This window comes from Sinocyclocheilus rhinocerous, unplaced genomic scaffold (genome assembly GCF_001515625.1).
Source record: "Sinocyclocheilus rhinocerous isolate Xijiao unplaced genomic scaffold, SAMN03320098_v1.1 scaffold1115, whole genome shotgun sequence".
NCBI classification, from domain to species: domain Eukaryota; kingdom Metazoa; phylum Chordata; class Actinopteri; order Cypriniformes; family Cyprinidae; genus Sinocyclocheilus; species Sinocyclocheilus rhinocerous.
Window position 1 is genome coordinate 677,982 of NW_015658514.1, and position 12,114 is coordinate 690,095.

The 12,114-nt window shown below is 36.6% G+C and overlaps 2 protein-coding genes across 4 annotated transcripts in view; both read right to left on the reverse strand.

The window, feature by feature from the left end:
- Positions 1-345, reverse strand: part of LOC107722376 (SPRY domain-containing SOCS box protein 3-like) — a 2,402-nt gene extending 2,057 nt beyond the window's left edge. For both annotated transcript variants that reach the window (XM_016530718.1, XM_016530717.1), the window contains exon 1: positions 201-345. The gene's annotated coding sequence lies outside the window, so the exon portion shown is untranslated. The remainder of the gene's footprint in view (positions 1-200) is intronic.
- A 178-nt stretch (positions 346-523) lies between these two features.
- On the reverse strand, positions 524-11,783 carry LOC107722374 (autophagy-related protein 13). 2 transcript variants are annotated; one of them, XM_016530709.1, is made up of 18 exons: positions 11,585-11,783; positions 10,196-10,276; positions 9,374-9,454; positions 9,152-9,271; positions 8,992-9,038; positions 8,715-8,855; positions 8,556-8,596; positions 8,376-8,472; positions 6,641-6,739; positions 5,197-5,290; positions 4,444-4,542; positions 3,948-4,043; positions 3,616-3,755; positions 3,432-3,519; positions 2,575-2,652; positions 2,330-2,443; positions 1,857-1,985; positions 524-1,459 (listed from the first exon to the last, which is right to left on the reverse strand). In XM_016530709.1, exons 2-18 carry the CDS (start codon positions 10,262-10,264, stop codon positions 1,382-1,384), a joined length of 1,611 nt encoding a protein of 536 aa, XP_016386195.1. In that variant the 5' UTR covers positions 10,265-10,276; positions 11,585-11,783; the 3' UTR covers positions 524-1,381. The 2 variants fall into 2 exon arrangements, with proteins under 2 accessions (XP_016386195.1, XP_016386196.1); XM_016530710.1 differs by lacking the exon at positions 4,444-4,542 and having other exon boundaries at positions 526-1,459.
- Between the last annotated feature and the right edge of the window lie 331 nt (positions 11,784-12,114).

A 12,114-nucleotide genomic window follows, 5' to 3' on the forward strand; every position in this document is an offset into this window, starting at 1 on the left:
CCCCATTACCAAAAGCAAAAATAGTTTGCCATCATTCGAATATTTCTAAGTTAATATACATGTTATTATATACAGACAACGAGTGTACTATGCTGCGATATCTAGCCTATTTCTTGATATTTCAAAGAGCGGAGACCATTCAGACGAGTGAGCACGACGTACACATCACATATACTATAGAGAAAACATACGTGACTTACCAAGTGTACACTAAGTTATGTAATCCGATGTGTAATGAAGAAGAAACTAAAACTTTCTTTTAGACACTTGAAATCCGCTTTTTAAAAGGAATAAAGGCTACACAGTCAAGTTTACATGTGGGTGTTCAGACAGCTGGACGATAGAAAAACATTTCACAACTGCTGTCAAAACAACACTGGATTTATCTAAATATGGAAGTAGGCGTGTATTTCGGCGCTCATGAATTTTACAATAGCCAATGCTGACGTTGCTTGGTAGCCTTCCAGTAACGCACCCTAATTAATATTCATAAGTCAAGCCTTCGCCAATCCATTGGGCGAACGTCGAGCAAACGAATATTCATTAGCTAGTGAACTCCAAGGTTTGCCTAAAGAAGACACGTTTTAGACCAGTTCAGCATGTAGGGGAAACAAAAACAGGCCTGTCTGAAATAAATCAGTTTATTACACAACATTTACATGCCATATTAACAAAGTGAGGAGAGAAAGAAGACACTTAAAATAATAAAAGAAGGTCCAGCTCCTAATGACTTGCCAACATAAGCTTTAAAAAAAGCATTCCTCACCGATTAAAGACCTGACGAGTAGTAATGATAAACTGTCCCTAACTTAAAAAAAAAAAAAAAAGATGAAAAGTTATGGTAAAATGCATTTACAGGAAGCAGGTAAGCAGACAGACTCACAATCCACTATTGTCAGTGTTCACTTGTAGTGTCGTTCATGTTTAAGCCTATAAAGTAAAAACTGGACATATTCTCAGATAATTCACGTTTTCCCTTGAATAAAAATTGCAAGAGAATTCAGATGGTGCCAGCAGTACAATGAGAGAAATCTGCTTCAGTGACTAGTCAGTGAACTGCATGTGGTGTTGTGATGGGCAAAACAAAAATAAAGGCTGGTACAGGTTTATACATTCATTACAGTGAGCTTTACTTACACAGTTCTGCTATTTTAATAAATACAAGGGTTGGAAATTTAATGTTGCTCTGTTCCTGTAACAGATGCTGCTCTCCTTATACCTCAGTTCACTTTTTTTCTTGAATGATGATTCTCTTCATAGCTCATTGCACAAGGAAAAACTGACACAAAACATGGTTAATGTAGACATCCAATGAGGGATGCTTCAGTGAAGGAAGCAAGAAGAGTAAAGAAGTTGTGAAGGATGCAATCTCTGTTCTGTTTTATTGTAGCGTGTCCACAAATGCATCAAACTCGTCAATGTTCTTCTCATAAATGGCCAGTTTCTCTGGAAGAGAGTCCTGCAAAAATACATGTTCACTGTACCAAACATCTAATAATGAACACATCACAATGTTACTATGGCATGAATGTGAATAAGTCACCCTATGTATAATTTGTATACCGATTCTGTTTTTAAGTGAACTACATACAAAAAATACTTGCAATTATTTCAATGGTTCTTAATTTTATTATCCACACAATAAAACTTTTTCCTTAAGACTTTAACACCAACCCTGGTTTGGTGCTAAAAACGGTAAAATCTGTAATGTAATTTTACCTACAGTATATGAATACTCTCTGTGTCTCTACTCTATGTATGTTCTCGTGCCTTTCATGCTTTAAAGGTCAACCTGTCCCATATAGACTGCAAAAATGTTCAGTATGTGCTTTGACAAGAATTTGTTTGTTTCTCACCAAATCCTCAGCCATAGACTGAACGCTGACATCGATGGACAGGCTTGCAAGTTGAGGAGGGTTTTGAAACTCTTTATAGAAAGTTCCCAGATCCATTGGCAGAAGGTCATCCTTAGAGAATGCTGGTTTCTGTTTGGCACACAATCACAGAACTGGTCTTTAAACATAATATGGACCATATTCGGCTTTTACCATACACTTAGAACAATATCTGGTCCTGGAGTTTAGTGGCTACCTTAATCAAACTCACCTCCCTGTAATTTTCAAGCAATTCTGAAGATTTAAGTTCGATTTTTCATGTGTGTTTGTTTAGGAGCTAGTTTTTTCTTGTTTTTACTTTTCTAGTAACATTTGTATTGATTTTAGCCCAACACTAGAGCTCTGATCAACACCAGAACAGTGTTGCTCTGTCATGCAGAAACAGACTTAAAAAAAAATATTTTTTTATTTTTATTATGTGTTGGTGCACTTACAAAGTCAACCATGACAAAGTCGTCTTGTGGCTGCTCCCCGCTGTGGCTCGAGGTGTTTGAGTGCAGGCTGCCTTGCAAAGGAGATGAAGGAGCCGGGGATGGAGGAGGGTGTACCTGCAAACAGAGAAAAACACCTCTAAATCACACACACACACAAAAAAAGACATGAGAAGACAGTGGACGTTGCAGTGGGTTTTCTTAATATGAAATGCATAGTAAGTATAGGTGTTTTTTGCTTTCAATACCATTGGGTCGTTCTCCTGCAGGTCATAGGCTCTTGGAGCGAATGCAGCAAAAGGAAGATCCAAACTGGTTGTTGTCACCTGAGTTACACATACACAACACATCAGAATGCATTTTCACCTCCCAATGAACATGACAGTGACTTTTTGCACTTATCATTAATACTTCTTTTACTATGCACTTATTAAACACGTTACTAACAAGTCCTGAATTCATAATATTAACAAATACAAGCTTAATATATACACTACCCTTCAAAGGTTTGGGGTCTGTACAAAAAAAAAAAAAAGAAAGAAATTAACAATTTTAGTCATAAAGAATGCATTAAACTGATCAAAAGTCAGTTACAACATTTAAAATGTTACAAAAAGATTTCTATTTCAAATAAATGATGTTATTTTGATCTTTTGATTCATTAAAACAATTCAGAAAGAAATTAAGGTGCGCTATGTTGCTCAACATTGACAATAATAATAATAATAAGAGGAAAGCTTTCTTGCATATTAGATTGTTGTCTGAAGCATCATGCGACACTGAAGACTGGAGTAATGGTTGCTGAAAATTCTGTTTTGCTATCACAAGAATAAATAAAATTTTACAACATATTAAAACAGAAAACTGTTATTTTTAATTGTAACAGCAGTTTTGACTGTTTTTGATTACATTTAACCTAGGGGAGCATATGAAACTCTTCAAAAACATTAAAAAACCTCACCGACCACAAACTTTTGAATGCTAACTGTATGCTTAACTGCTCAGTAGTTCATGTAGATTTTTATGAGAATGTAAGAACTATTTCAATGTTCATGAAGGTAATTTTTGTTTTCTAAGCTATTATATATTATTAATGTATTCTAACCTGAGTGGTGGCTTTGTTGACAAAAGCTCCAACTTTCCTGGTGAAGGTGGTCTCTAGAGCATCAGAGGGGGACACAGTCTTCACCTCGCTACCACACACACACACACATGGAATCAAATTTAGCTGAACTGACAAATGAAAAATCAGCATTGAACAGTCTGAATCTCCTCACAGTGACTCTTACCTACTACAGGATGTGGGTGGTGCCGGCTGAGGGGATTGTCCAGTGGGGCATGAAGGGATACGACCATGCTCAGCTGCAGTGCCATGAGTAGGTTGAGCCGGCACCTGTGGGACTCCACCTTCTTTGCCGGGCACAACCATCTGATTAGGAAGAGACACATACTTGGCCACTTCAGTCAGGTCAAAACAACACACACACTTCTGTAAACAGGTGCAAGTAATTCCAAGCAGCTGTTCTACAGCAGAAGGGATGAGGGGCATGAAGTTATGATAGGGAAAGTGGTGCTTTTGCATGTGCGTAATGCGTATGCACTGGTGTGTTGTGTGCTGTACCTGGTGAGGATGTGCAGCAGCAGTACAAGCCGTAGGATGACACAAATCCACAGTTCCCAGGGCAGGAGTCTGATATGACAGACGAGAGCTGTACAGCTGAGAGACAGAGAGAGATTCATATCACAATAAGAGTCAAATGTCAGATCAAGAGGCCTTTTTAAGTCTGGTCCTGTATAAACCTCACTGCAGAGCAGAGAGCAAGAAGGATCAGAGTAGTTATCAGAGCAAACACACAAATGCTTCAAGTAAAACAGCAGGCAGGTCAGCTCAAGGAGAAGGCAGCAGTGATTATGTGCGTTTGGCCTGAGCAGTGCTCAAACAATCTGTTGTGTGAGTGATACTGTATAACCCTCTTCATTAAAAGGTTATACAAGGTTATGAAGGGTAAGCAGTGGAGTATAGGTTACTGGGGCAGGCCACACACACTTTTTACTTTAATTAATCTATCAGCTGCATGCGTGTACACACACTTCTCTCTCACACACACTGGACTCACTTGCTGTGAGATGCCAAGCCCCATGAGGGGAACCTTCAGTGTGGCCATCAGAGTCGGCTTAGGTGTCTTAAAATGTGCCTGACTTACTGTACACACACACTACATGCACACAGAAAGAAAGAAAGAAAGAAAGAAAGAAAAACAAGGCAACAACAGAAATGAAACCACTACCACAGAAAGAGATAATGGAGAGAGAGAAACTGATTCCATGGTCACACAAATGACTTTAACACTAGTCTGAAGATTTTTGAACACTTTTGTACTGAAGCAAGTACACCAAGACCAGTATTATTTTAGTATTATTTATATACTTTTTAAAATATATATTAATTTTATGTTTTATTTTGCCTTTGTTTATTTCAGCTTTGTCATTTAGTGAATTTAGCTAACAAACACAACACTGATCAAGACAGCAAACTAACCAAACACAGCAAAAAGAAGAAAAAAAAAATGAAATTTTTGAACTGAAAAGTATAGGGAGGAAATGTACTGTACTTAGCAGCAATCTCAAATCATATTCATGGCTGGAGGAATATGAAAACTATAATCACATTTAAAGAATGAGACCTGTTCATCAGGGAACTGCTGAAAGAGACTCATGAATGAAAACAGCTTATCCATTGTGAGAGGTTAACAGTTAATCTCTTAATGACAGGCTGCACTGCACCTGTACTGAAGCCTGGCTTGTACAAGGAAGGTGGTGAAGGGTTATATTCAATGGGACAGATGGAAAGGTGATAGAGACGGCATTACCTGCGATGGTGGGGAGGTGGAAAAGGACGTGGTGCACACCTCCTGAGAGTCTTCTATTCCTGCATAAGTCCCTCCCTCATCTTCTCCAGGTGCTCTAAGAGAGAAAAAAGAAAAGAGCTGGTTAGAGGCCAGAGGACAAGAAAGCAGAGTCATCAGTTTGAATCCCTGTACTATCAATACTATCAAACGTGTTTTTTAGTTATTAATGGTTTATTTCCAATTTATTCTGAATGCGGAAAAACATTTAAAAATTGTATGTCTCACTAGTGGACTATAAAAAAAATCAAATATTAATTTTGATTTAAATAACAATACAGGTGATATTCTACACTGCGATATACACAACAGTATGGGGTTGGTAAGATTTTTTAAATGTTTTGGAAATTAGTCTCGTGCTCACCAAGACCACATTTATTTGACAAAACGTACAGTTAAAACAGTAATAATGTTAAATATTATTACAATTTAAAATAACTTTTTCTATCTTAATACACATTACAATGTAATTTATTCCTGTGATGATAAAGCTGAATTTTCAGTTGCCATTCCTTCAGAAATCATTCTAATATGCCAAGTTGGTGCCTAAGAAACATTTCATATTATCATATCTTCTATTCCTGCATAAGTCCCTCCCTCATCTTCTCCAGGTGCTCTAAGAGAGAAAAAAGAAAAGAGCTGGTTAGAGGCCAGAGGACAAGAAAGCAGAGTCATCAGTTTGAATCCCTGTACTATCAATACTATCAAACGTGTTTTTTAGTTATTAATGGTTTATTTCCAATTTATTCTGAATGCGGAAAAACATTTAAAAATTGTATGTCTTACTAGTGGACTATAAAAAAAATCAAATATTAATTTTGATTTAAATAACAATACAGGTGATATTCTACACTGCGATATACACAACAGTATGGGGTTGGTAAGATTTTTAAAATGTTTTGGAAATTAGTCTCGTGCTCACCAAGACCACATTTATTTGACAAAACGTACAGTTAAAACAGTAATAATGTTAAATATTATTACAATTTAAAATAACTTTTTCTATCTTAATACACATTACAATGTAATTTATTCCTGTGATGATAAAGCTGAATTTTCAGTTGCCATTCCTTCAGAAATCATTCTAATATGCCAAGTTGGTGCCTAAGAAACATTTCATATTATCATATTATTATCAATGTTGAAAACAGTTTAGTACTTATTGAATATTTTGTACTTATTGAATATTTTGTATATTGTGCTTTTTTTACAAAATTCTTTGATGAATAGAAAGAACAGCAATTATTCGAAATAGAACTGTTTTGTAACAATGTAAAAATATTCATTGTCACTTTTGGTCAATTTGTGCCTTTGTTAAATAAAAGTATTAATTAAAAAGTATTTCTCACCCCCAAATCTCTGAACAGTAGCTTATCTTTACTGTGATTATGTGTTTATTTTTACACACCTGTAACTGCAGGGATGCATGTGTGCCATATTAGTGAAGGGACGCTCCACATAATGATCAATGATGATACCCATGATAGGGCCTGTCCTCTGAAATTGCCTGTGAGACAAACAAGGACAATATCTTGCACAACACCACTACAAAAACGATCCAGAATATCTGAATACTTGAATATGTTGCATTAGTGCTGGACAGTTTGACCAAAAATCTGTATCACAGTTTTTTTGTTTTTTTTTAGGATTGTGGCAGTTTCACATTTTATCATGGGTTTTTGTATGAACCTTTATATGAATCAGAATGCATGAAACAGTTGCAGAACCACTGGATTTTAATCACGATCCAAACAAAGATGATGCATGAGCAGTTTTTGATTTAAATTAGATATATTAGGTATATTTTCACAATTTAAAGCAAAACCAGAAAGGTCTGACTTTAGCTTTGTGAAAGTGTACTACATAAAACAAATCTGCACAAAACAAAAACAGCAAATGGGCTGAATGAGAACGCAAATTCTCTCTCTGACAGAAGGTGGTGCTAAGGGAGAGCAGAAGTATAGCGTTTCCCTGGTTACCGCTGTAAACAAAGCAGCGAAACTACTTTAATATGCATTAAATGGGAGGCAAAACGGAAAGAAAAATAACATCTAAACTTTTCTGAAGACAGTCAGTTCACCTCAGAAATACATTCATATAACCCCCCACTCCCAATTCAGTATTTAGGATTTTCTTCCAATATTTCATGCATCGTGAACAGTGAGCTTGCTCTGCCTGCTACAGTATTTTCTCCTCTTGCATTGCGACCTCAGCCAGGTATCAGAAGTAATTATCATTATTCTTTTGTTTTTAATCAGCCATTATTCTGGCATTACATGGATTACCCACATCTCTTTGATCCCAGTATACATTTACCCACCTCGTCATAAGAGGCAGGGCGTGTTATGAACGCGTAATATGATCAAAGTCCCTTTGATATGATTGACATTATGAGCTGCGAATGAGCTTCCTCCGAGTCAGAACAGCGATCGCGGAAGAGAAAACACAGACAGACAGCGCTGGAAGCAGGGTCAAGGCTAGAAGAGATACAGCTGCGGCTACTGGGAACACACTGTACAACAATAATTACTGTTTTTGCATTATTGTAAGGGGTAGGTTTAGGGTTGGTGTAGGTGTAGATGCTCATAAAACAATCTAATAGGTAGAAAAATCAATTTAGCATAAATCAATGGAAAATGAATAAAAATGATTATGTATGAAGAAATATGAAGTAGACATGTAAATATATCAATACTTCTCCAAGTACGCACACTTTTGACCTATAAGCCCTAACAGAAGCTGTTCAGTGAAGCTATGTGAACACAAATAAACTGCAGCAGATGTGACTGAATATGAATAGGTGTTTTTATTCTGTTATATAAAATATCATGCATTATTTTGCACTCCTGACATAAATTAAGAAATTACTGTCACTGCAACCGTGTTTTATCATAAAAGTGGTCAAATATCGAAGCTGGAGTCTTAAATCTTTCTAATGATAAACAGTTTGTCCAGATCAAGTAGTTAAGACGTTTTAATGTGCTGTGAATGTAAAACAACAATAATCTGTGGCTGCGGCAATATTTGCATGTTGAGTTAATGGTCAACTCTCAATTCACAATGCTGTCAAAACGTCATACTGGTTGTGTAATTCAAAACAGTTTATCGCCCAGCACTTGCATACAGGAAGATGTAATGCATACCTTGAAGACATGAGGGCCAAATTAGTGCGATATGCACAGGACAAAGTGATGGTGCCTATGGGAGTGCCTACAATACCCACTCGCACTGTTTGGAACCCTGCAGAGAGAAGTGAAGAAGATACTACAGAACATCTACACATCCTTTATTAGTACTTTGAAGAGAGCCCTTCAAACTATTACCTTCCCCGAGACCTGTCAGCTGGACGTCTCCAAAATAGATCCTATCAAAGAGATATTAATCAAATCTGACTGTACATGATATCCTTTTTTCCCCTCTATGAACTCATGTATCAGGCAATATAAGCCTTTGTGGAGTGTAGAAGAAAGTGCGTTGAGTACCTGTAGAGTATGACATAATCATGCCCTTGTTTACGTGAAAGCTTGTAAGCAGGTGTCACCCTTGTGATGGCCAGCAAAGACTTGAGCAGCAGAGACAGCCGATTATAAACTGTATAGGACACTTTAATGTCCTTATCACACCTGGAAGAAAATGCTAACCCGAGTTATGCCCCAGTATAGAAAATATTGACTTGCTGATAATGTATCAATCTCAACACAGAGCAGTTCTCAGCTGACTGCTTTGACCTGTCTGTATAGGGGAACTGTGTGTGCTTACTTTTCATTCATTTCCAAACACCACGTCTCCAGCTCCATGGAGTCTCCCTGCATGGGTAAACACAATTTCTTAATACTCAAGTAAACATCTTTTTATTAAGTTGGGCATTTTGTCATGATACTTTTACTATATTGATGGTGAACTGAAAGAAAGACTAGACCTCTGAGGTTTTGAGGGAGATCTCCACACACATGGATCGGCCGATGCCAGGCAGCTGTCCAGCAAGAGCTTTTTTTGCTTCATGAGTCACCTCTGGGATGTCTTTTATTGCCAGATTAAACTGAATAAAATCATGAAAACAACCAGACACGCAGATCTCATGTTAGTTATGATGTAAACACAACAGGACCATTGTATGTGAAGTGTCCTGGATGTGTCTTACCCAGTCTGAACCTGTCGGTGATGAAGAGGAGCAAGTGTTGATCTTCTCTCCAAGCCGGGCTTGAACTATAACTTGCACTGTCTGAAAGACACACATAAAGCAAAGGATATCATCACCCCGTCACCTGGGATACCAGATTTCATGCATGCAATAATACCCTTTGTCAAGTAAAGTCAAGTCACCTTTATTTATATAGCGCTTTTAACAATACAGATTGTGTCAAAGCAACTGAACAGCATTAATTAGGAAAATTGTGTCAATAATGCAAAATGACAATAGTAAACACTCAATTTTTCAGTTAAAGGCAGTTCATCATTGAATTCAGCGATGTCATCATCCAGCTCAGTTCAGTCTAAATAGTATCTTTGCAATCATTTGCAATCAAGTCAACAATATCGCTGGAAATGAAGTGTCCCCAACTAAGCAAGCCAGAGGCGAATTTTATTTTCGGGCGGGCCTGGGCAAAAGTGAGCGGGCACTAGTAGGCTAACTAATGGACTCAATATTCAGGTCATTTCAATCTTCTTTTCTTTGATCCTATTGAGTCAAGTCAAGTCACCTTTATTTATATAGCGCTTTTAACAATACATATTGTGTCAAAGCAACTGAACAGCATTAATTAGGAAAATTGTGTCAATAATGCAAAATGACAATAGTAAACACTCAATTTTTCAGTTAAAGGCAGTTCATCATTGAATTCAGTGATGTCATCATCCAGCTCAGTTCAGTTTAAATAGTATCTTTGCAATCATTTGCAATCAAGTCAACGATATCGCTGGAAATGAAGTGTCCCCATTGTACTGTAGTGTTTAATGCAATCACCTTCAAGGCAAAGAATTTGATGAATTTATCCAAGTCTTTCTTGTCCTGTGGGCTCAGATCACTATCCATTGCCGCACACACCTAAGACATACAAATTAAAGACAGTTATCTTAGTGCACAGTGAAAAAGCCCATATAAATAACACACTAACTGAAAAAGTACAGAATACAACTGAAAGTCAGGTCAATTAGTAGAGTAAGATGGAGGAAAAAGCCCCTTTAATAATAATGTACATTTACATTTAACATTTGTTATTTATTTATTAATTATTAACATTTTAAAATAGTAACATATTTAGATACAACATGTACAAGATGAGTGTTATAATGTAAAATACTGCATCATCTATTCTATATAAAATTGTACTTTTGTTGAATATTTGAATGACTGATGACAGACAAAGCAGATTTAATGAATAGCAAAGATGTCTGAAATGTACATATAACTCATAGAATTACTGCATAATAACCATTATATTATAACATATTACATTATTATAATATAATAACGATAACATGCCATTAGGGCTTTCGGTGCCAATTCTAGGGGCAAAACTACTACAGAACTTCAAAATGTATATATTTTTTTATTTCCATAGATGTAAAAACTTTAAAGGGGTCATATGATGCGATTTCAAGTTTTCCTTTCTCTTTGGAGTGTTACAAGCTGATTGTGCATAGATAAGATCCCTGAAGTTGCAAAGACTAAAGTCTCAAAACCAAAGAGATATTCTTTATCAAAGTTAAGACTCTGCCACGCCCCCCTAAAACGGCTCATTCTAACACGCCGATCTTTAAAAAAGCATCATATGACCCCTTTAATTGGTCCACAAATTCCTAATTAACAAACAGACACACAATCTTTGATATTCAACATAATGCAATGTCATAGATCACTATTTTCCAAAGATACCAAATTAGATAAGTTAACCTCAAAAGTGTTTCGACTAACGAAATCTTAAAATGTCGATATTCAAAGAGTATTCTATGGAGTTTGTGAGATTGTGTGCCTTCTATAGTCAAGAGGAAAAAAATAAGGTGGGGGTCATCTTGCACCATCCTACTCTAATAATAGTAATAATTAACGAATTTACTGATGTCTTTGAGTCATTAGTACTGTCACATCTTTAAGGCAGCTCGCCTCTAGGCATTTAAACATGTTCTGAATAGAAAACAACAACAACAACACAGCAAGTTACACAGCACAACACTAAAACACCTTTATAGCAATCAATGTCAAATGACAGCTGCCAGTTCATCCGACTCAAGATCTGAAAACTGTAGACCTGCCATTTGTTTCTCACAGCCAAACATCTCAAATTGTTTACAATTATCTGTGTGTCTGTGCTGCCAATGCTAACCCCTTAGCAAAACATGCGCACATACTTACAGCTCATCACAGAGCGGAGATTCAACTGTTAACACGTAGAGTATGACGTTAAGTGTGCGATAACACCGTGGCTGATTGCGTGAAATGATCAAATACAGCCTAAACGATCCAGTATTTTCAATTAATCACATCGTAGCACCACAACGTCACACAGTGACAGGCGCCGCATTTTTGTTTATTTTGCTTGTTTGGCTAAGTCAGGAATGACATGTTGCCTGGACCGATTCAACCACGCCACTTTCGTTATTTTTAAAAATTTGAATAAAGAAGTGTATGAAATTATGATATAATAAAATTATATGCACATATGTGTTACATCTTGATATGCACTTAATACGACCTGCACCTAATTTATTCTTAAAAACAACCAATACAAATATCGAAAGTGCAGCCCCTGAACAGGAAGTTTGTTACGTGAATGACGTCATATTTCAATGTCGGCGTACACAAACAATCGCCAGTTTCTCAGTTTGTATATCCATCTTTATTTTTATTTGTTGAGAACAAAATTGCCAAAGAAGTCAACAATA

What these genes read in the sequence shown, in the direction of transcription:
- LOC107722374 (XM_016530709.1), bottom strand. Translation starts at nt 10,264, where the DNA reads ATGGATAGTGATCTGAGCCCACAGGACAAGAAAGACTTGGATAAATTC. An exon ending in GATTATGTCATACTCTACAG is followed by an intron (nt 8,597 to 8,714) that starts GTACTCAACGCA and finishes TCTCTTTGATAG; the next exon opens with GATCTATTTTGGAGACGTCC. An exon ending in TTGGCCCTCATGTCTTCAAG is followed by an intron (nt 6,740 to 8,375) that starts GTATGCATTACA and finishes TTTGTCTCACAG; the next exon opens with GCAATTTCAGAGGACAGGCC.